A 21,211-nucleotide genomic window follows, 5' to 3' on the forward strand; every position below is an offset into this window, starting at 1 on the left:
ATGCTGCACACACACGTGCGCACAGAACGGCTTCTCATAGCGAATAGTGCGTGATAATGAATTCTCTTCCTCGTCTTTTTGCACAGCACACGAACGGACATATACACACAAGATATGTCAAAATATTCTCATAAACAGTCGGTTATTAGCCTAGAAAGACGCCCCTAGCTGCAGCAAATGTAATTTGCAGGCAGGGAGTCTAGCAACTCTCCGTTGGCTTGCGAGCTGGAAAAAAAACCTCTGGTCTGGCCAATCACATCGTGTATAGAGTTGGTGGGCGGGCTTAACATAATGCCGGCAGAGTTGCGGCGGTTCCGCTTGCTACTTGTAAACAAAGAAGGTTGCGAACAGCGGTCTTTCGAATAAAGAAGGAACAAAGAACGGCACTGAAGAAAGATATTTACACCAAATTATTATTATTTATGCGTTATGCGTTGCTATTGACGACGGCCATTATAAGGAAGGAAATCCCACAGAATAGAATCTAGCTTGATCTAGGAGCTGCTTGATTTATTTGTTGTTTGTTGATTTTCAAATATAAAACTTGTTGAAATGTTTTAAGTGTGTGCATCTGTTCTTTTTGAACACTTTCATCTCATTATAAGAAAACCGTGATAATATTGATAACCGTGATAATTTGGGTCACTATAATCGTGATGTGAAATTTCCATACCGTTTCATCCCTACGTAGTATTTTGCAATTTTCCTTACCAATGTTTTTTTTATTGGTTGTTTAATCATTTTAATGGAACCAGAATCGGAACCGGAATCGTTAGGTGGAACTGGAAAATTCCCAACTCTAGAAATGATGCTGAAAATTCAGTTTTGTCATCCCAGGAATAAATGACATTTTTAACTATAGTAAAATAGAAAATAGTTATTTTAAATATTACTGCACTGTAAACCCGAATAAGTTAAATCAAAAAGATTAAGTCAATCAGTTGAACTAGCATTTATTTATTTTGTATTCATACATTTTAATTGCTCTGAACTTTAAATATTTGAGTAAGCTAATTCATACATTTAACTTAAAAAAATATAATGAAATTTCGAATTTTTAGTAGTGGAAACTTGACTAGCTTTAACTAGCTAATTCAATAAATGCCACCTTGATAATTGGTTACACAATGCTTTGGTAGCGTTAGCATAGCACTTGCTAAATGAGGACATCAATATAATACATTTATCATATATCTGTTCTCAAACTAAGCTCATGCTCCACTCGTCATCATGATGGTAACCCCCTAAAAACCCAACCTAACAGAAACTCTTCTAAACTAGCATAACAAAACATTAACCACTACTAAATCTGCCACTTTAATCTTGCACCAAAACAATGTATAACACTTAATTTTAGCATTTACTGTCCCTTTTGAGTGTCATGGCAATACATGCTGGGAAACAGAAATCCCAGCCCCGTTTTGGTTAAATTGAAGTGAGTCTAAGTTAAAAGAAGCAAGTTCATAAAACTCAAAACAGTGAAACAATTCCGATTACTTAAAATGTGTCAGATTTGAGAACTCAAAAGAAAAAGAAAGTTCTAATTAATCATAAAAGTTCATTTGATTGAACTGATTTGTTTAATTTGAGTTCACTCTACTCAAACCAATTAATTATTTTGAGCGTTAGGGTTTAAAGTGTGTTTTTACAGGATTTTTTTTATCAAATAAATGCGGCATACGAGTGTCTGTCAAAAAACATCTTACCAGCCCCAAATATTTGAAATGTTAGTAGATGATAAAATGTATACATTGCAGTTCAAATGTCATGGATTTGACAGGTTAGACTGCTTAAAACTCATATATTTTATTATTCAAGTTCATTTACCTTTTGTTATGTATATTTAAGCCTTTATTCTTTCCACTTTGAAAATTTTTCGGTCACGACCCACCAGTTGAGAACCGCTCATATATATATATGGTGGTTGACAACTTCCTGCGTCCACCCACCTAGCCTGTGCTATAGTCTCTGACACGTTTAACTGCGGCCTCTCAGGTCCTTGCAGCCATGGTGACGAACTGTTTTGACAACGTGGGGCGCAGGCCAAAGGAGCAGGCTGCGGTTTTCTTGGTTTTGATACGGTGCCAAGTGTTTCTCTCAAATCCATGTTGAACTCTTAAAGAGTTATTCATTCTAGAAAAATTGCCAGGTGACGGCAATACATTCTTTTCGCGTTTGAGAGCTATTATAGTGCAACCCAGTCTTTTCACTTTGTGAGCCTGCTTGTTTTTGCCACCCCACCCACTTGCGCTAACACACAGTCGCAACCACGCTGCATGTCTGTCTCTTACACAAGTGTGATAGTGGATTCCTGTTGTGCACAGGCGCAGTTGCTTCAGAATGTGCTGTCTACATGTTAAGGAAGTCCGTATTACTCATGGCCTAACCACATACTTCAGTTGTAATCTCTCTGATTGATACACGAGTGCCACATTGGTGGCATCCATGCATCAGTTTCCTCATCGAATAATCTGATGGAATCGTTTGATTTCTGTCCTGCAGTGACTGCTGTAGTCTGTCACCTGCCTTCGGTTTCACTTCACCTGCTTCAGTCTGACTAGCAGGTCGATGTGACTCGTGGTGTCTCTCTCGGATCCCTCATAAAGGAGCGGATTAAATTTCCCTATTAATAACCAGACAGTCTTGTGAGTCATGATAAAGCAGAAGTTCTTTGTAATGTGATCATTCAGGGTGTATGTCAATCTAAAAAAAAAAAAAGGATCTTTACAACATCCTGCACGTATATCTGCATTGTATAAATGAGATTTGAGAGCTTTGTGGTTGTATCCCAGGGTCATAGTTTACATAGTTCAGACCCATTGATTTGTTTGAACTCTCACCTATAAACAGATTTTCGTGGATTTAAGTTCTTTCAAGGCTCTTTAAAAGGTGTGGGGTAGTGGTTGAAGCTTAGGGGCGCTTCAATTCCCGCAAAACGGGAGCCCCCGGCCCTGAGTGAGGCGTTTAACCCCAGGTTGCTCCAGGGGGATTGACCCTGTAATAAGTTCACAGTGCGGAAACAAATCCCATTGGTCATCGCCGTTGTGCGCCGATAAATACACATTTTGCTTTTGGATCACATACACCTGAGCTTTGCCTTCCATCTAAACAAGCAGGCCTTGTCTGGGAAAGATTAATTGAAATCTCATATGTCCAGATCCGTCTTGTGAGATTATCCAAGCACATTCCCCACGTCCACGTACCATACGACCCCATTCATGAGCCAAAATCCCAGGTGCAAAGTTTTTGGTAGTCTTGTCCCACAATTACGGCTGTCACTTTTGTGAAAAAAAATCTGATTTTTGAGACATAAGTGTTCATTGAATCGATTGTAAAATCGATTTTCCATTACTAAAGACGTTTCCATTTTCAATGCCAAAATATAGGCCAATCCACGGACAACTAACAGGCATTAAGATGAACGTAAAGAGGGCGCTTGACATGCACAAGTCAGTAATATATCTGATTTATTGGCGTGAAGTTTCGTGCACAAATGACAAACAGGAGTGCAAAATTCTCAAAAAACAATAAGCAGAGTGGTCTGCCATAACATCAAGGAAAAACATTACTGCAGACTTCAACATGGCTGTGTTTACGATTAGAAATGTCAAACAAATTTTGCCTACATAGGCGATTGTAGCCTATGAAAAGAGGTTGAAAATAAAACATAAAATTCACTGAAGGACTAGCCTACCTCTACCGGCTCAAGGTCTTTGTATTCATCTGGATGATGATGAAGCTGCATATGCCCCCTCATAGTTGTAGTGCTGCTGTGATATGGGAACTCACGATCACACCACTTTTTTGATCTACAGTCCAAAACCCGAAGTCCATCCAAATCGAATCCTCAAGTTATTAGGTGTTATCACTCGTCTCTCATGTCGCACAGGTTGATCGCCGTTGTCCTCCATTTTTTTGGCAAAACACCAGCAGAAGCCGATTGAAGCCGATTGAAACTATAGGCGTGTAAAATTGGTGAGAATCTTCTTTTCAGCTTTCGCAACGCCTACTGCACTTTCGAAATTCTTTATTTAATTTTTCTGCTTGTTTGTGAGTTGTTACATCTATCTTTTTAGATTTGTTTAATTCGTTTAAAATTAATAGTGTACATATTTGGTTTTAAAATCGATTCCCTATTTTCCTTTTCGAAACTTGTGTTGGTTGGTCCGATCGATTGTGCAGTCTATTTTCGAACGTAAAGTGACAGCCCTAGATTGCATTGACAGTAGTGATGCACCGATCATGATTTTACATGGCCGATTCCGATTCCGATTTCGTTTTTTTTTTTTTTTTTTTTACACAATAAAAGTATGAAAGTATACATGAACAAGATGTTTATTTGGTAATTAACAGGCTAAATTGGCTTTTGGCCAATGAAAACAAGTTGAACTTGAAATTAAAAATTAAAGCCAAAAACTGCATATTCTGCAATCCAAACAACACAATCAACACACATTCAACAATCCAAACAAAGATGTTACTTAAATCAGCATGTGTTTTTAAATTCAGTGTAAAGAAAAAAAGTCTTTACCAGTGAAATTAAATAAAACCAAAGTATATAAATACATTGTTCCAAAATGTTAAATCAAATAATGTTTAGTGCCACAAAAAAACAAAACAAAGATACAGCAGGTGCTTTTTAAATGTAAGTTTAAGGTCAAATAAAAATGATCATCCTATACAGAACTGATTGCATTTCATTTCAAAAGTTTACAAAAAGAATAATTTCATCTTTGTCGTTTCTCATCCGATCCAACACGTGAGAAGCTGAGCTGAACCATAGACTGTAAAAAGATATGGACGTAGTGTCCGTGACGTCACCCATAGGATTCTAAAGAGCAGTTCTGAAGTGCAAAGTATGGACAAGCTGGCCGTTGCCATCTTGTCAGCGCATCATCGCTTGTCACTCCCGGATAATAGGAAATGGGCAAAAAGGCGGGACGTGGGTGGAGCTGAGGTGACGTGATGACTAACAGACAGCAGATAAATGGCTATCCACCTGTCACTCAAAGTGGCCACGCCCTTAATTATGCAGGACTTTAAAGCTTTATATAATGTAAACGAATGAGTTATAAAAAAATTCACCCCCCTCACAGTTGTCATGAAGGGCAAAATAAGCCGTATAGACCAAAACCACAATTTGTACCAGACTGTAAACATGTTTTAATCTTCTGTAAAGTTGGGCATTTTAACATGGGGCTCAATGAGATTCTGCTCCCTTCTGGAGCCTGTCCCTAGCGGCCAGTCGATGAGTTGCAGTTTATGTCACGTCCGTATTGGCTTCAAGAGAAACTGCGGGAGGTTGCCGCTTGAGCTGAACATACACTCACTATTTGCGCTTGTGCAGGGCGCGGAGAGAACGCACAGTTTGTCCCACAAACAAGGTGGATGTGGAAGTGCCCCGTCTCTTCCCTCAGTTGTCCAGTTTCCGTTTGTAACACACAAGTGACATGTTCCCGAATGATTGCAATATAGGCGTATGTGCACGCGGGCGCACTTCCTGAAAATGCGAAGAAAACCGTCCGGTTGCCGATCGTGCGCTAGAATCAAAAACCGTCCGGTTGGCCGGTCAACCGGTGCATCCCTAATTGACAGACCATTGAGAAACCTTGTAGGACCGCCATCAAATCCTACTGACCCCATTTTTCCTTTTGGATTTCAGAAGGTTCTCAGACTTGCATTGACTCCAGCTGCCTGTGGATTTGCTCTCAACTCACTTGTATTGATTCCAAGCTTTTAGTTTTGTCCCTTGAGTCCAAAAATGAGGTCAGAATTCTCCTCCCGAGTTGCCTCGTGTGCAGTGTTCCTGCTTGTGCATGTATATGCGAAATCTTGGGTTTAAATATGCTAAATGAATGTGTATGCCTCGATAACGTCTGTTAAGGTCTTTCACAATGTTCCCCTCAGGAATATTCTTGAGAAAACGCAAGCCTCGTTTGCCAACTCAGCTGTTATCTGGGAGCACCACGGAATGCAACGGAATGCTGGAATTCGGCATGAGTGAATTAGTGTTGCAAGAACAGTGCCTGTTTGTGCTTGGACGTCTCTTTTTCTCCTTCACTCATCTAGTCACTTTCACTCTCATTCGAAGAAAGCGGAAAAGTAGGAGGGGTGGGAACGAAAGTGAGTTTTAGATTTCCCAACATGTTGGAGGCCTCCAAATACCAGTTTGATGTTGGCACGCTGATTCTGGCTCTGATTAGTTTCCTTTGCTGCATGTCTTGATTATTTTTTTGTTCTTTTTTTAAGAGAAAGCAAAACTAATGCAGAGTCTTCACTCTTACCCCGCGGGAATAACATGTCAGTTTCACTAAACGGGGGTCGAGTGTAGAGTGGCGGCCTAGGGGGCCTTGGCAGCGGGCCAGAACTGTATATGAATATCACCTGAAGTTGATGCGTTTACTCTGCACCGGCCGTCTGAATATGTATCTGCCCGATCTCTGGAGAGATAAGGGAGAACTCCAGGCAAGTGCCATCCAAAGATCATTTTCACAGCAGGCTAATTTTGGCAGTGTACAGTGTTGTGAATAGGCTCTATTGTGGTGCCTGTACTTTGGACACACTCCAGGTATTATTTTGCCTTGTGTGCATTCCAGTAGAATTTCATCTCTTTCTGCCGTAGGCTACAGTCTTTCCTTTTTAACTTACCAAACAGTGGTTTCATCACCCTGTTGGTCATTTTGTCCATATTGTGAGGAAATAAAGGGAAGGTCCTGGAAAACCTGTAAGTATGAGAGGATATTCCATCCATCCATCCATCCAAGGGCTGGGCGATATGGCTGAAAACTGTATCACGATATAAGTGTTTCATATCGGTCGATATCGATAATAAATAATAAATAATAATATGTTTTATGACCCATTTATGACCCATTTAAAATAAGGACCAGGGGGAAAATATTTTACATTTAAACATTTTTATTTTAAACTTAACCTTCCTCTGATTATAATCCCCTCAGTTATAAAGGCAGAAATGTCAACACAACCATGGAAAACACTCAAATCTTTAAACTATAAACACAGTCTAAAATCACAATGAACACTTAATTATCTCTTAACATTAAGATGCAGTGCCTCCGTTATTTCTTTGTAACGGTTACCGTTTAGGTACTTTGTCATAAGGCATTGATGCAGAGTAACATTACCTCTCCATGTTGTTTCAAAGGCTGAATCCGAAATCGCCCCCTATGCCCTTAAATAGGGCATTATTTGAGGGGACAGCCATTTGTGGACGTTATTGAGTGCACTCATTCTATCCCACTTTGCACCGCAATAACAAGTGTACAGCCGATGTACACACAGCGCCTGTCCGAGTTCGCTCACTTTTTTTTTTATTCACTCCTTCAAGTGAACTGTATCAGTGGACTAACGTAGGGAATAGCGATTTCGGATTCAGCCAAAGTCAAGAAGTCAAGTCCTTCCTGACTTCCTGACTTACTTACTTACTTACTTACTTACTTCCTTACCTTCTTACTTCCAGACTTACTTACTTACTTACTTACCTTCTTACTTCCAGACTTACTTACTTACTTACTTACTTACTTCCTTACCTTCTTACTTCCAGACTTACTTACTTACTTACTTACTTACTTCCTTCCAGACTTACTTCGCTCCTTCCAGACTTAATTCCTTCCAGACTTAATTCCTTCCAGACTTAATTCCTTCCAGACTTAATTCCTTCCAGACTTCCTTCCTTCCAGACTTCGTCCCTTACTTACTACCTTACTTCCTTCCAGACTTCCTTCCTTCCAGACTTCCTTCCTTCCTTCTGGACTTACTTACTTACTTCCAGACTTCATTGCCATTACTTCCTTCCAGACTTCATTACCATTACTTCCTTCTAGACTTCATTACCATTACTTCCTTCCAGACTTCATTACCCTTACTTCCTTCCAGACTTCCTTCCTTCCAGACTTCCTTCCTTCCAGACTTACTTCCTTCCAGACTTACTTCCTTCCAGACTTACTTCCTTCCAGACTTGCCTCCTTCCAAACTTGCCTTCTTCCAGACTTGCCTTCTTCCAGACTTGCCTTCTTCCAGACTTGCCTTCTTCCAGACTTGCCTTCTTCCAGACTTGCCTCCTTCCAGACTTGCCTTCTTCCAGACTTGCCTCCTTCCAGACTTCCTTCCTTCCTTCCTTCCTTCCTTCCTTCCTTCCAGACTTACTTACTTACTTACTTCCCGACTTACTTCCAGACTTCCTTCCAGACTTCCTTCCTTCCTTCCTTCCTTCCTTCCTTCCTTCCTTCCTTCCTTCCTTCCTTCCTTCCTTCCTTCCTTCCTTCCAGACTTACTTACTTACTTACTTCCCGACTTACTTCCAGACTTCCTTCCAGACTTCCTTCCTTCCTTCCTTCCTTCCTTCCTTCCTTCCTTCCTTCCAGAATTCCAGAATTCCAGAATATGAATATGTAGGAACTGTATTATTCACTCTTTCTGGAGAGATCATAAAGTCTCCTGCATCATTTGCGAGATGAGTGTTTGAGTTTCTCTTGATATTTGAGGTCTTAACCTTTAATGGCTAGTAGGTTGGCTTTCCTTGTTTAGGGAGCGGTTAAAGTCTTATTCCAACTCCAGACTTGTTTGATGACACCCAGACTGCACGTAACAACTTTTAGTTAATTTCCCACAATGCCTCATTGTTTATGGCTCACCTGGGTCGATCTTGAGAAAACATGACACTCTTTATGAGCCCGAGTTGTGGTAAGGAGGAGGGTGTGTCCGTTTACACCTTAGTTTATTATAACACCATCAACCATGTGCACTACATCACTCACTCTACTATAGTGAGTCACCTTTTAAGGCTTGCACACACGTGAGGGTTTGGGGGAAATCCAGCCTCTGAAAATGGTGCAGCTTCACCTCTCTGTCCCTGATGTTATGTTTATGAGCTTTAGAATTCCCTTTCATAGGGATTTTTAAAATTAAAAATTATAATTTTTTAAAACTGTTAGGGTTAATTAACTAGTTAACGAACTTAGTAATGCCTTCAGGTCTTATAAAATAAAATTAAACAAAACATTGTTTAATACAAATATATTTAATAATAATAAAAATGTTGATTTAAAGATTCTTCAGGAAGAATGTTTGAGAAGTTATAATTTTAATGTTTATTTTTTGTACATTATTACATTATTTTCTCTAATTATTTGGTTTTATTTTCCACGCTTTCATGGAAAATGAACGGGAATACAATTTTACAAAAAGTCATGAAAATGTTTGCTTTGAAGATTTAAAAAAAGTCCATGTTTATGCCAAGTTTTCCAGAATATTGTTAAAATAAGTGAGCCGTGTCCAAATTATGGGACTCTGGAATCAAATACAGTATTCATTCTTAACCTTTGTCCTTTACTCAAAAGGAGGGCTTTTCTTGGATAATGCTTTGGTTTGACACTTAAAGTCTTGTCCTGCTGGTCATCGTGCCGTCAGCAGCACAGGGGCAGGGTCGCTAACTCATTTATTCTGGGTGAAGAGGGACAGCTGTCTAAATGAACTCAGGCTCAAATCCCATGATTCCTCTGTGCAATAAGAGCACTCTCTAACTGACAAAGTCCCTGTGTTCAATCTCACAACACTTGCTTTTCAACAGACCTTCTACTGTAGCTCAGTCGTGTGTATGTGTGTGTGTGCGGTTTCCACATATCTGATAAGATGTTCAAAGAGACATGAATTCCTAAATGATGGTTTTCTGGAGTGCTGTCAGCGCTGTACATTGGATCTTCCAGCCCGGCAAGATGATTTAATTTGTGTGTACGCAAATGCGCTTTCTGATTCGTACCTCAGGTCTTGGAAGATTTCCCAGTCATTGTTTGCTTTATGGTGGGTCTGTTCGTGGTTTTGTTTAGCTGTTGAAAGCTCCAGACAGGTGCTGTTCCTCTTCTCCTCTACTGTTGTGACATTCACAGCTCGCAATCTTATCAGCCGGCTTCATACAAAAAAAAAAAAGCTGGTGTTTTAATTTTATTTTATATATATAACACATAATGTATTTTGTTTTTTATTTTTTATTTTCAGCCTTCTTCTTCAAAATGCTGAAATATTTTGGTTTTATTTGTTTTTATTTTATTTACTTTTGTTTGGTTTATTTTATAATATTTGTATTCTGTATTATATTACGTAATATATTATTATGTTTTTTTCTTTTCTTTTTTTACTCTTCAAGTTTTATTTTCAACCTGCTTTTAAAAAAAAAACTATTTATGTATATACGCAATTTAAGTTGTTATATATACACACATATATTATATATATACATATATACATACAATTTATTTTATTGTGCTTTTTATTATATTTTTTCATTTTACTTTTCAGATTTTTTGTTATGTTTGTGGATATATTTTAACATGTTAACATTTTAATATTTTAACATATATATTGTCTTTAATTTATTTAATATTTTAAATGTTCATGTTTTTTTTGCAAGATTATAAAAGCCCCTCCAAACCCCCTGCCCTCACAAAAACACTAGAGACATTAAGAAATCAAATCTAATTTCATTTTTTTTGTTTGAAACAACTAAATAACCCTAATAACAAATAAAGCTTAAAACACTTATAGTCACGAAGGCATAAACATAATAAAGTTCTTGTTTATAGGTCAGGAAGTACTCATTATCAGCCTATTATGCCAAGTTATGTTTTTATCCAGAGAGGGTTGTGGGGTTATCATGTCACGTGAGCCGAGCTAAACACGGTTTCTTTCAAGTCAAATTTGCAAAGCTTTACATGAGCAACTTTGTGTCCATTTATCTTTTTGTTTCTTTCTTTTTGTGTAGGAGGTAGTGAGGGTCAAGGCCGGATTCACCAGCGTTTCCCAGAGAAGGACTGGGAAGATAACCCCTTTCCTCAAGGCCTTGAGCTGGTAAGCCCTTCGCAAACAAACTCAAAGGATATGATATCCCAGAATTCACAGATGTGGCCAAAAATATTGAATTATTCTGCCAGTGTTTTCATAGGATCTGATGAAGGCTTTGTTTTATTTTTGTTGCATCTCTTTCAGTTCTGTCAGCCCAGTGGATGGCAGCTCGTTCCAGAAAGAAAGCCTCCCTCTTTCTTTGTGTCGGTTCTCACAGACATCAACTCCGAGAGGCATTATTGTGCGTGCTTCACCTTCTGGGAGTCCGTGGAGAACCCGCAGGTTTGTGCCGAGCATGTGCAGATGAACAGAAGGAATGTGGGAGAGAAGGGAAGACTGAAATTATATAACAGGATGCAATGGGGCTGATGGGTGGGCTGATTTACTGCTGTGTGAAAATGGATTATGCTGGTTTAGAAACTGCTTTTCTGTATATTGGAGGGGTAATGTTTAAATGATTTGGAGTGTGGTAATTCCATGTGCTGTTTTAGAGTGTTTTATGGGTTGTGTGTGTTCAGCTACAGAAAGGAGAGCCCAGTGAGGCCGATGAAGATGACGGCCCAGACGTGCTTCAGCCTGCTCAACTCTACGCTCCTAAAAGCCTTGTCCTTGTATCCCGTTTGGACCACACAGAGGTCTTTAGGGTAAGAGACATGCACACACAAAGTTGCACATGACCGCTACGGTTCAATTGTAAGGATTTTAAAGAATTTTTTTCTTGGGCAGAGAACATTTTCATTGACCCGTATCACAAAAAAACCCAACATATATTATATATCAGGAAAAAAAATCTGTATTTTTTTTTAATGTTTTGTTTTAAAAATCTAGATTTATTATTATTATTTTATTATCAATACTTGTCCAATATTCTGTACAAAAATAATTAAAAAATTATATTAATATAAATGTTTAAGAAAATGATTTAATATTAATAGCTGGAAAAATTATATATTGTAACTCCTCAACATATATTAAATATGCAAGGTTGTTTCCGCCAAGACCCCCCCCCCCCCCCCCCCAAAAAAAACGGTTTTAAACTTTTTTCATCACAAATGTGACTTTTTTTTCCTTGCAATTGCGAGTTTATATCCCACATTTTTTTATATCCCACAATTCTGACCTTTTCTCAGAATAGTGAGATATACAAGTTATAAAGTCCGAATTTCGAGATATAAACTCACAATAAAAAAATAAAAAAATCAGAATTGTGATAAAAAGTTAGTTTCCTTTAATTATTTTCAAATTATTTGGCGGAAAGCTTCCATAATAATAATAATAAAAAAAAATCACACTTTTGCTGGAAAACAATGGCACAACTATCAATTTTAAAGATTAATTTTCCAACCCAGAGCCATCTAACGGAGTCATTCTTGCCATTTTGACACAACCTCATATGTCAGCCAGCTAGATAATGTTAAGTTGTTGACATTAAAATCCACAGAATTTGCAATGTTACAAAAAAAAAAAAAAAAACATGGGCATAAAAGTGCATAAAAACCTGTAAGCCTGATTGGTCAAGTGACATCCCAATTGTTGAACCCTGAGGTCAGAAACATGGCCTAGTGTTTTACACATGAGCCAGGAAATACAGGTTATGGTGTGTCCTGATCTCATTTCCCTCCTCTAATAATTTCCTGTCCTGTCTCCATTAGTATCAACCTTAAAAAAATATTAGCAACGGAGGTATGATGTTATGCCATTTCTCTATATTTAAACTTACTCTAGTATCTCTTTATTCTCAGAACTGCTTGAGTCTCATATACACTGTTCATGTGGATGGCCTCACCGTTCCCATGGAAACGGTGATCGGAAACCTTCTGACCTGCATCATTCCTATAGCCGGAGGCTCTCAGGTAAGAAATGCGCACAATCCAATATGTTTTAATCCATAACAGATGTTTATATATATTGTTTTTTGACTTCAACGCAGACAGCTTCTCTCTTGATGAATGAGTGTTTTTCTCTGGAGGGATCAGAGGTTGATCAGAGGTTAAAGACACATTTGTAAATAATCCCGTGCATCATGGGTAGTGAGGAAGATCTGCACTATTATGGATGCCACAGATGCTCTAGGCTTAATTCTGTCTCAGAATGATGGGCTCATGATGACCCTGTGTTGTGTACATTAGTGCACTTGATAACAAAAATGAACATAACATACAGGGCAATCCTAGTTTATATAGATATTTCACTCAATAAATTCATTAATGACCAATGAAATTATTTAAACCCCATATCAGGTTTTTTAAAGATTTAACGGAACAGTTCACCCGAAAATGTAAATCCTGTCATTCACTCAATCCTCATGTCATTCCAAACCTTGTATGACTCTTTTTCTTTTTTAGTGAAACACAAAAATAAGATATTTTGAAGAATATCCAGACTGCTCCTTTACATATAATTAGGGGTTTGAGGTGTCAAGCTCCAAAATGACACAAAAACATGATAAAAGTATCATAAATGTGGTGTAAATCAATCAGTCCACTGAAGTCATAAGATCACTTCATGTGAGGTTGGACCTAAATGTATTCTCTGAATGGGTTTTTTAATGCTGTCAAGCTCTAAAAATGGATGCTTTTCAGTTTCATTATATGAAAAAGATTGGTCAATGTCTCCTTTTGTGTTCACGAAAGCAAGTCATATGGATTGGAACAACATGATGACAGTTTTATTTTTGAGTGAACTATTGCTTTGACTATGATTGGTTCTTCTATAACATGTGACCCAGTTCACGTTTGGTTTTTGTGTTACAACCAAATGATTCCCTCCCCTCAAGTGTAAACCTGACTCCCTTGTGTTCCAGATAAATGACCCCCCTCTTTGTAGTTTAACTGACTGGCTACTGGGTTGTTTCCAGGTAACATTTGCCTTTGAGCAGCTTCAACCAATCAACCCATCTGTGATTCTGCCTGATAATCAATCGTCAATCTATGCTATGGATTTCTCAGTCATGTCGAAATCACTGCTGCTCATGCAAATCAACAACGTGCCTTATTTCTTTCTGATTCTTTGGCTGCAATTGATTGCACCTGAAATGCATTTAATCAACTTTGTTTTGGTGACCCTTTTTTTCATCTGCTTATTGTTTATTTTATGGGACAGTGTACAGATAAACACTTAAGCAGCTCCTCGCACACACAGAGGCTTATGGGGCCGGTCTTTGTGTCCTGGGCCTGGTTGGCGTGGATTGAGCATATGGCCTGGGATGGTGGCAGATGGCGTCTAAGCACACTGCAGTGTGTATGAATGACAGCCTTAGAAACACGCAAACAACATACTACGGCTTCAGTGCGGTGTTTCCATTGGTTTGCTTATATCTTGTGTGCATTGGAAAGGGATTATTTTGTGTATAATACTTTAAGTTTGAAAATGCCGGTTTTGACCTCTCAAATGATGATGGATTGTTCTGAATCACTTTTTTTAATTGTAGCAGCCATGTTTTAAAGTAACAGGCAGACTATTTGGGACTTTAGCTTATTCACCGTATCCCCCAGAGTAAGATAAGTCCATACACACCATTCTCATCTCCGTGCGTGCCTTAACTCTGTCTGACGCACCCACCGCTAGCCTAGCTTAGCACAAAGACTGGAGGTTAAGGGCTCCAGCTAGCCTACTGCTCAATAAGTGACAAAATAATGCCCACATTTTCCTATTTACATGTTGTAATGTGTATAGTTACATTGTGTACAATGATATTACGCAGCGCCTGAAAATAGTCCTCTCTGTGCAAGCAGGTTGTCACGTTGGTCATGTTGATGGAAGTTAGCCTATTTTCAGGTTTTGTGTAATATCATTGCGCCGCTGCACCCATGGTACGGCTCAAAGTTCCTAGTTCCTAGCCATATCGGTCTAGAAAATCGCAACCTTTCATTTTCAGTCGGTCTTCGTACACGATGTAGCTATACACATCACAGGGCTCCAGACTAACTTTTTTCACTAGGAGCACAGTGGCCCCCAACTGAAAATTTTAGGGGCACAACCAGAAATTTTAGGGGCGCACACCGTAAATCAACATGCTAACCAAATCTACTAATTTCCACTGTATTACTAATAGGGATGGGTATCGTTAAGGTTTTAATGGTATTACTACTCTTACCAATACTGCTTATCGATCCGGTTCTTTAACAGTATTCTTACCGGTTCTTTTTATTATACTTTATATATTTTTTTTTTATAAAAAAAAAAAACATAATTAAGAACATAATTAACATGGCTTTATAATCTGAAAAGTAAAATATCTATAGCAAAAGAAACCGCAAAGTTTGAACAAAAATATAAAACATCTATTTGTAAATGGACCAGTGTGCAGGCATTCGGAAGGTCTGCTAACATTAATATTACTTAGAAAGAACAAACCTACAAAGAAATCTAATAAAGCAATGAAATGTAAAATAACACTGCATAGTTTTCACTGTATAAATTGATAGATTAATGCTTATAAAAGCTAAAGTTATTAATTCAAGAGATGTGAATATTTTCTATTTGCCTTTTGTTCGATTCGAATTAATGGCTCAATCGTCAGCAGGTTTATTAGACGCTGCCCCTTTAAGACCGATCGAATGTAGAACTAATAGCCTAATATCATATTCTCCTATTTCTCCAAACTATTTACGCCCATTTAAGATATAAACTGTTAAAATAACTACTCTCCAATCCGGTCATTTTGACACCGGCTATTTGTTGTTTATTTGATGGTTTAGACGCGCACACAAAGCCTACAATATAATGTGCAAATCGGTCGATTTCGCAGCACACACACATAAACCGCCTTGAAGTTGGAAACAGCGTCTCTTGCGCGGATTATTGTGCATTTAATAGCTCTTTATTATCAAACACATCCTGCCGTTTAGCAACAGTAGAGACTGCAGTTTACAACAACCACTGAATCTGACGTTTAGTTTAGGTTGAAGGAGAAATGACAGCGCAGCTGTGAAGGGAAGGATGAGCTCGACTGAACACGGCTATAGGAATAGTTTTACCTCATTCCATCTTTTTATAATTCTTGAAAGCCAAAATCGAAAATAAAATTTGATTAATATCACAGCACATCCCTAAAGTTTAAGAAGACTAAACTTTTGTGTAGTTCTCTTGGCCATCCTCACTCATTTAAGCTGACTGTGGTGTTGTGTTCGCTGGAGCTCCACGTGAGCTCGCTCGTTTTCTCTCTATTCTGGATTGCGAATGGCAAAAATGCATCACGGACAAATGGTTTAATATTATCTCATATAGAAACGGCCGGCAAAGATAGAATTTGCCAGACATAACGTCTATCAATTATAATTAGTAAGTGTATTTTCTTAATTTCTCCAGTACCGACAGCAGGCAAATTTACTGGTCGCACATGTGCGACTGGATGTAAAATTCAGTCGCACACTCTCAAATTTTAGTCGCAAAATGCGACCATTTAGTCGCACTCTGGAGCCCTGCATCACAACATGTAAATAGGAAAATGTTGGTGTTATTTTGTCACTTATTGAGCAGTAGGCTAGCTGGAGCCGTTTACCTCAAGTCTTTATGCTAAGCTAGGCTAGCGGTTAGTGCGTCAGAGTTATGGCACACATGGAGATGAGAATGGTGTGTATGGACTTATCTAACTCTGGGGGATACGGTGAATAAGCTTAAGTCCCAAAAAGTCGGCGTGTTCCTTTAATGAATGTCTTTTGTGATAGAGACAAGGCGTTTGGCAAGTATCTGTGTGTTGGGAAGCGAGTGGAATTGGTGAGTCAGGTGTGACTTGGTCAGAAATCTGTATGTGTGTGTGTATAAGGGAGCAGTTTTTCTGGAGTAGTGCTGAGAATCCGTAGACTCCTCATTATTTTGGACTGTCTGGAGGGCATGTTTTACTGTCCCTGACCCATGGCTGCAATGCCAGGTAAAACACGTCTGCCTGTTTTCCCAATTGCAACATAATCCATACCGATACGGCCATACCAGAAGTCATCAATGTAATATCTAATCTGTTACGCAAGTCAGAGTTTCCCAGGCCTCATTTTCTGTTTCAGCACAGAAGCTGTATGCGCATATTCCTGTGACCCTTGCCCTCACCGTTGTGTTTTATCATCACAAGCTTGTGTTTTGCATTTTTTTCATGCATTTCCTTTTTCATGTTTTCTTTTTGTTTGCTCTTTTTTTTGTATTGTAATATCTCTCAATTCTAGTGTGTCTAATGGTTTTGTGTTTTTTGTTGGTTGCTAATCTAGCCGGGACAGGACGACAGAGAGGAGAGCTCGGTACGCCCTGTTTGATTTCGTTCAGCTCTTTCTGTCATTTTCAATTCTGCTTTCCCCTTGTTTTTTGCTCCAATTAAAACACACGCCCAACATCAGTGGAACCAATTAGATCACAAATTCTGATCAAAATTAATCCAATATGTGACTAACCATTGTTTTAGACTCTCTATCTATCTATCTATCTATCTATCTATCTATCTATCTATCTATCTATCTATCTATCTATCTATCTATCTATCTGTCTATCTGTCTATCTGTCTATCTGTCTATCTGTCTATCTGTCTATCTGTCTGTCTATCTGTCTATCTGTCTCTCTGCAGCACATTAAATAGGATGAATTTAGAGATGGAGGGACAGCACTTCAGCATTTTGTTTCCTATTTTAAAGGGGTGGTAAAACACATTGTTTTGAAGGCTTGATTGTGTTTGTGGGGTGCACTGTAACATGTGTTAATGCTTCGTTTTTAAAAAAAAATCATTATTTTTCATATATTTGACATTTATTCTACACTGCTCTGTCCCTCCTTGTAAAGCGGTCTGATGCTTTCCGGGTTGTATGAAGCCAGTCCCTCAAAAATACGCAATGGTCTCAGATTGGTTAGCTGGCCCAGTGTGTTGTGATTCGCTAACCGCAGTGTACGTTTATCGGAAACGTCACGCCCCTTCCCTTCACCGGTAGACTGTGCTTTTGTCAGTATTAGAAACGATGGAGTCAATAAAACCACACCAATCTGAGCCCGAATCAGACCCAGAACATTTTAGTGAAGATGATCGAGCAGAACCTGTTCAGTCCTAATGAGTAAAGACTGCGGATCTATAGTGATCGCTACTGAATGGCACTGTTACTTTTGTATTTTTAGAACGATTATAGCCAAATATCTGTCGCAAGAACTATTAACCCAAAACACTAAACACTGGCTTTACTATAGTAGCCAAATCACACACAGAACCATGTTTAGCATGCCTGTAGATAAATAATACATAAAAGCTCTAATCAAAGAATCATTTACACTAATGCCAAGTTCGCTGTTGAGATTTTAACGTTAGTGTTTGTAACGTTAGGTGTTCGTCGGATAACGTTAAGTATGAATGAGCATTTAACAGACTGGTTTGCAGAACAGTGTTGTCATCTGTTTACTTCCTTGCTACAACATATTACAGGAAAACACATAGATGAAAAATAAATCAGACTTACAGGTTGTGGCCCGTAAACAGCTTCTGTTTGTAAATCCAGCTTTCAGGTCAAGCCGTTGTGCATATCCTGTATTGAACTCGCGAACATTGTGAAAGTTTTCCTCCGTGAAATGTGCTGCGGGAGGGAGCCCCGCGCGCGTCGTGCATTCACACACTGGCAGTGTTTGTCTTATGCAGCTGACGTTGTGCAAATCCGGTGTTGAACTCGCGAACATTGTGAAAGTTTCCCTCCGTGAGATGTGCTGCGGGAGGGAGGCCCGCACGTGCCTGTTCCCTTCTGTCTCATACACACGTGCATATAACATGTTGTATGTTAAACGCTCTGCAACGCACCCCTGTCCCTATGAAGGCTGAACAAAGCAAGTACCCCAGACCTACAATCCGGATGAATATAACAGCGTTTCCTCGGCATCGCGGCAACAACACTCCAGCCTAACTATACCACAACAGCGCCGCGATACAAAATGGCCTCACCCCCCCTTATTTAATATTCTCGGAGGAGGGGTTTATGTAAATATTGAGCCTGGTGATGTCACCAACCCTGGAGGAATGTGTGTAGTCGCCTACTGGCCGTTTGCTGTAGTTCTTAGAAATGGATTTCTTTAAAAGCAAATATCTCCCTTTGCTTTAAACTTTGAACGTTGTAACTTTGCAGATGTTGTTTATGCTAAAGCAGCAACATTACACGCTAGCTTAAGTTACAATAGTGAAATCGTGGTTTACCACCCCTTTAATCTTTTCATTTTCATTATATATGTTCATATATTCAGTTATGTTCTTCAGTTTGACCTACTGACACCATGCATTGCATGGAATTTGGGATTTTTAAGTGCACAGTGATTAGGGTTATCTCAAATAATCACCATGAATGCATGATTGCAAATTACGCTTCTTTGCAGTTCCTTATGTTATCTCTGTGGATTTGTCCTGTCATGAGGTTTCATTACAGCAATAATTTTATGAGGGTGTGTAACATGCACGTGCTCTAATGCGAGGCTGTTAAATGCTTTTGTGTGCTGTGGCTGTTTGAAGTGATGACATTATCCCCCCCTCCCTCCTCCTCCAGGCTGTCATTTTACAGCCTCCTCCTTTACTTCCTGTCGTGATGTGACATTTACTCTAAAAGGACTGGTTTCTTCACACTTACTCAATTCACTTCTGCCTAAATTAACTGAAATAAAAATCAGATATCCAAGTCCTAAAAAGGGCATAACAGCAGTATGTGTTGGGCTGCGTGGATGGTATAGACTAATTATAACTGAAAATGATTTCCTTTGGCTGATTTTCAACTGGCTTAAATGAATGCTTACTCTCTTATTATTTCCAGCTTATTTTTGAAGAGATGTTTGTAATTGTATTTTTTTTGTATGACCGTACCTTTATAATTGAAAATGAAAAACATTGTATTATTCACCTTATACTCCTAAAAATTTAAATTGTGATTTTTAAGATTCTTTCTGGAATTCAACAGCAAATTGTTATCCTCCTTTTATCCTGTAAATTATTCATAACAGGAAATGGATGTTTTCTTTTCGGTGCTGGTTTATAAATGGTGAATGGCTTCGGTTTTCTTATTTTTTTTTTTCTTCTTAATAACCTCCTGTCTTTAGCTCACTCTATGACCAACCTGCCGCACACATATTAATCTTTCCCATAATGCCCTGGTTGAGGTGTTAGATGGTGGTGCTTTTCTTTTAAAGATGAGCTCGCTGTCATTTTCTCTTTTATCATCTCCCGATCTCTTTTCCCCGTATCTTTATTTTTGTTTTCTTGCTCTTCTTTCGGTTTCTACAGAGGACCATAACGCTTGGTGCGGGTGACAGGCAGGTTATCCAGACGCCCATAAACGACTCCCTGCCTGTAAGCGGCTGCAGCGTGGCCCAGCTTTTCAGACAGCTCGGTAAGCCAATCAGCAGCAGGCTTAGGTGCTAAACAGCAAATCAGCCTCATTAAAACAGCAACAGTTGGTGTCAAGTGTCAGATGTGGACAGTGTAATCTCCACCTTGTGTTGTTAAATAAATAATAGTGGAAGTGGGACTGATATTTTTAGGCTAAGCTGACCTCTCTCGCCCTCTCTCTCTGTGCAGGAATTGCGAATGTTCTCTGTCTGTTTTGTGCTGCTCTGACGGAGCACAAGATCCTGTTCCTCTCCAGCAGTTACCAACGTCTAACGGATGCCTGCAGAGCTTTACTGGCCATCATGTTCCCACTCAAGTACAGGTAAAGAGGGATCATATGTTAGCGGCAAATTTGATTGCTTTATGTACAAGATTCTAAACAGCCCCATCAATTTTTTTTCTCCCATAGTTCTTTTAAAAAGACTTTTGACTAAATTTAATTTCAATAAAAGGTGAAATTTCTGGCAGATTTTTAAAAAAATAAAATAACAATTGACAATTTAATATAAATAATAATTATGTTTATTTTATCATTGCTTTTTTATCATTACTACTATTTTTTTTATCAACAAAAATCTGATTTTAAAATGCATAAAATACCGATATTAATGATAGCACAAGATAATTTTTTTTTATTGCTTTAAATACAAATTATGAATATCTTCATCTGTTTTTTTTTGTCCGTCATACCATAGTTCTTTTAAAAGAATCTCGAATAAATGTAATTTAAATAAAAGGTGAAATTTCTGGTTGATTTTTGATAATGTAATAAGAATTGAGAATTTAAAAATAGTAATGGTAATAATAATAATTTTATTTATTTATAATTTCTGTAATAATGATATCTAATAATAATAATCTAAATAATAATCTAAACTAATAAATCTAAAATTCATAAAAATACAAACTAATAGTAGCACAAAATAATTTATTTGATTGCTTTATATACAAAATTCTGAACATGCTCATCCGTTTTTTCCCTATCGTAGTTGTTTTTAAAAGAGTTCTGAATAAATATAATTTAAATAAAAG

The 21,211-nt window shown here is 38.3% G+C and overlaps 1 protein-coding gene across 8 annotated transcripts in view; it reads left to right on the forward strand.

Annotated features, from left to right (window-relative positions):
* Nucleotides 1-21,211, forward strand: part of sbf1 (SET binding factor 1) — a 71,318-nt gene that overhangs the window by 13,391 nt on the left and 36,716 nt on the right. For 3 of the 8 annotated variants that reach the window (XM_079816428.1, XM_079816429.1, XM_079816430.1), the window contains exons 2-7: nt 10,778-10,863; nt 11,002-11,139; nt 11,376-11,501; nt 12,600-12,710; nt 20,075-20,180; nt 20,369-20,501. In XM_079816428.1, coding sequence (XP_079672554.1) covers nt 10,778-10,863; nt 11,002-11,139; nt 11,376-11,501; nt 12,600-12,710; nt 20,075-20,180; nt 20,369-20,501 — 700 coding nt within the window. Of the gene's footprint in view, nt 1-10,777; nt 10,864-11,001; nt 11,140-11,375; nt 11,502-12,599; nt 12,711-13,660; nt 13,715-17,057; nt 17,088-20,074; nt 20,181-20,368; nt 20,502-21,211 lie in introns of all 8 variants that reach the window. The other 5 variants (XM_079816423.1, XM_079816424.1, XM_079816425.1 and 2 more) reach the window with 3 other exon arrangements.

Source organism: Gobio gobio, assembly GCF_949357685.1.
Source record: "Gobio gobio genome assembly, chromosome: 5".
NCBI classification, from domain to species: Eukaryota; Metazoa; Chordata; class Actinopteri; order Cypriniformes; family Gobionidae; genus Gobio; species Gobio gobio.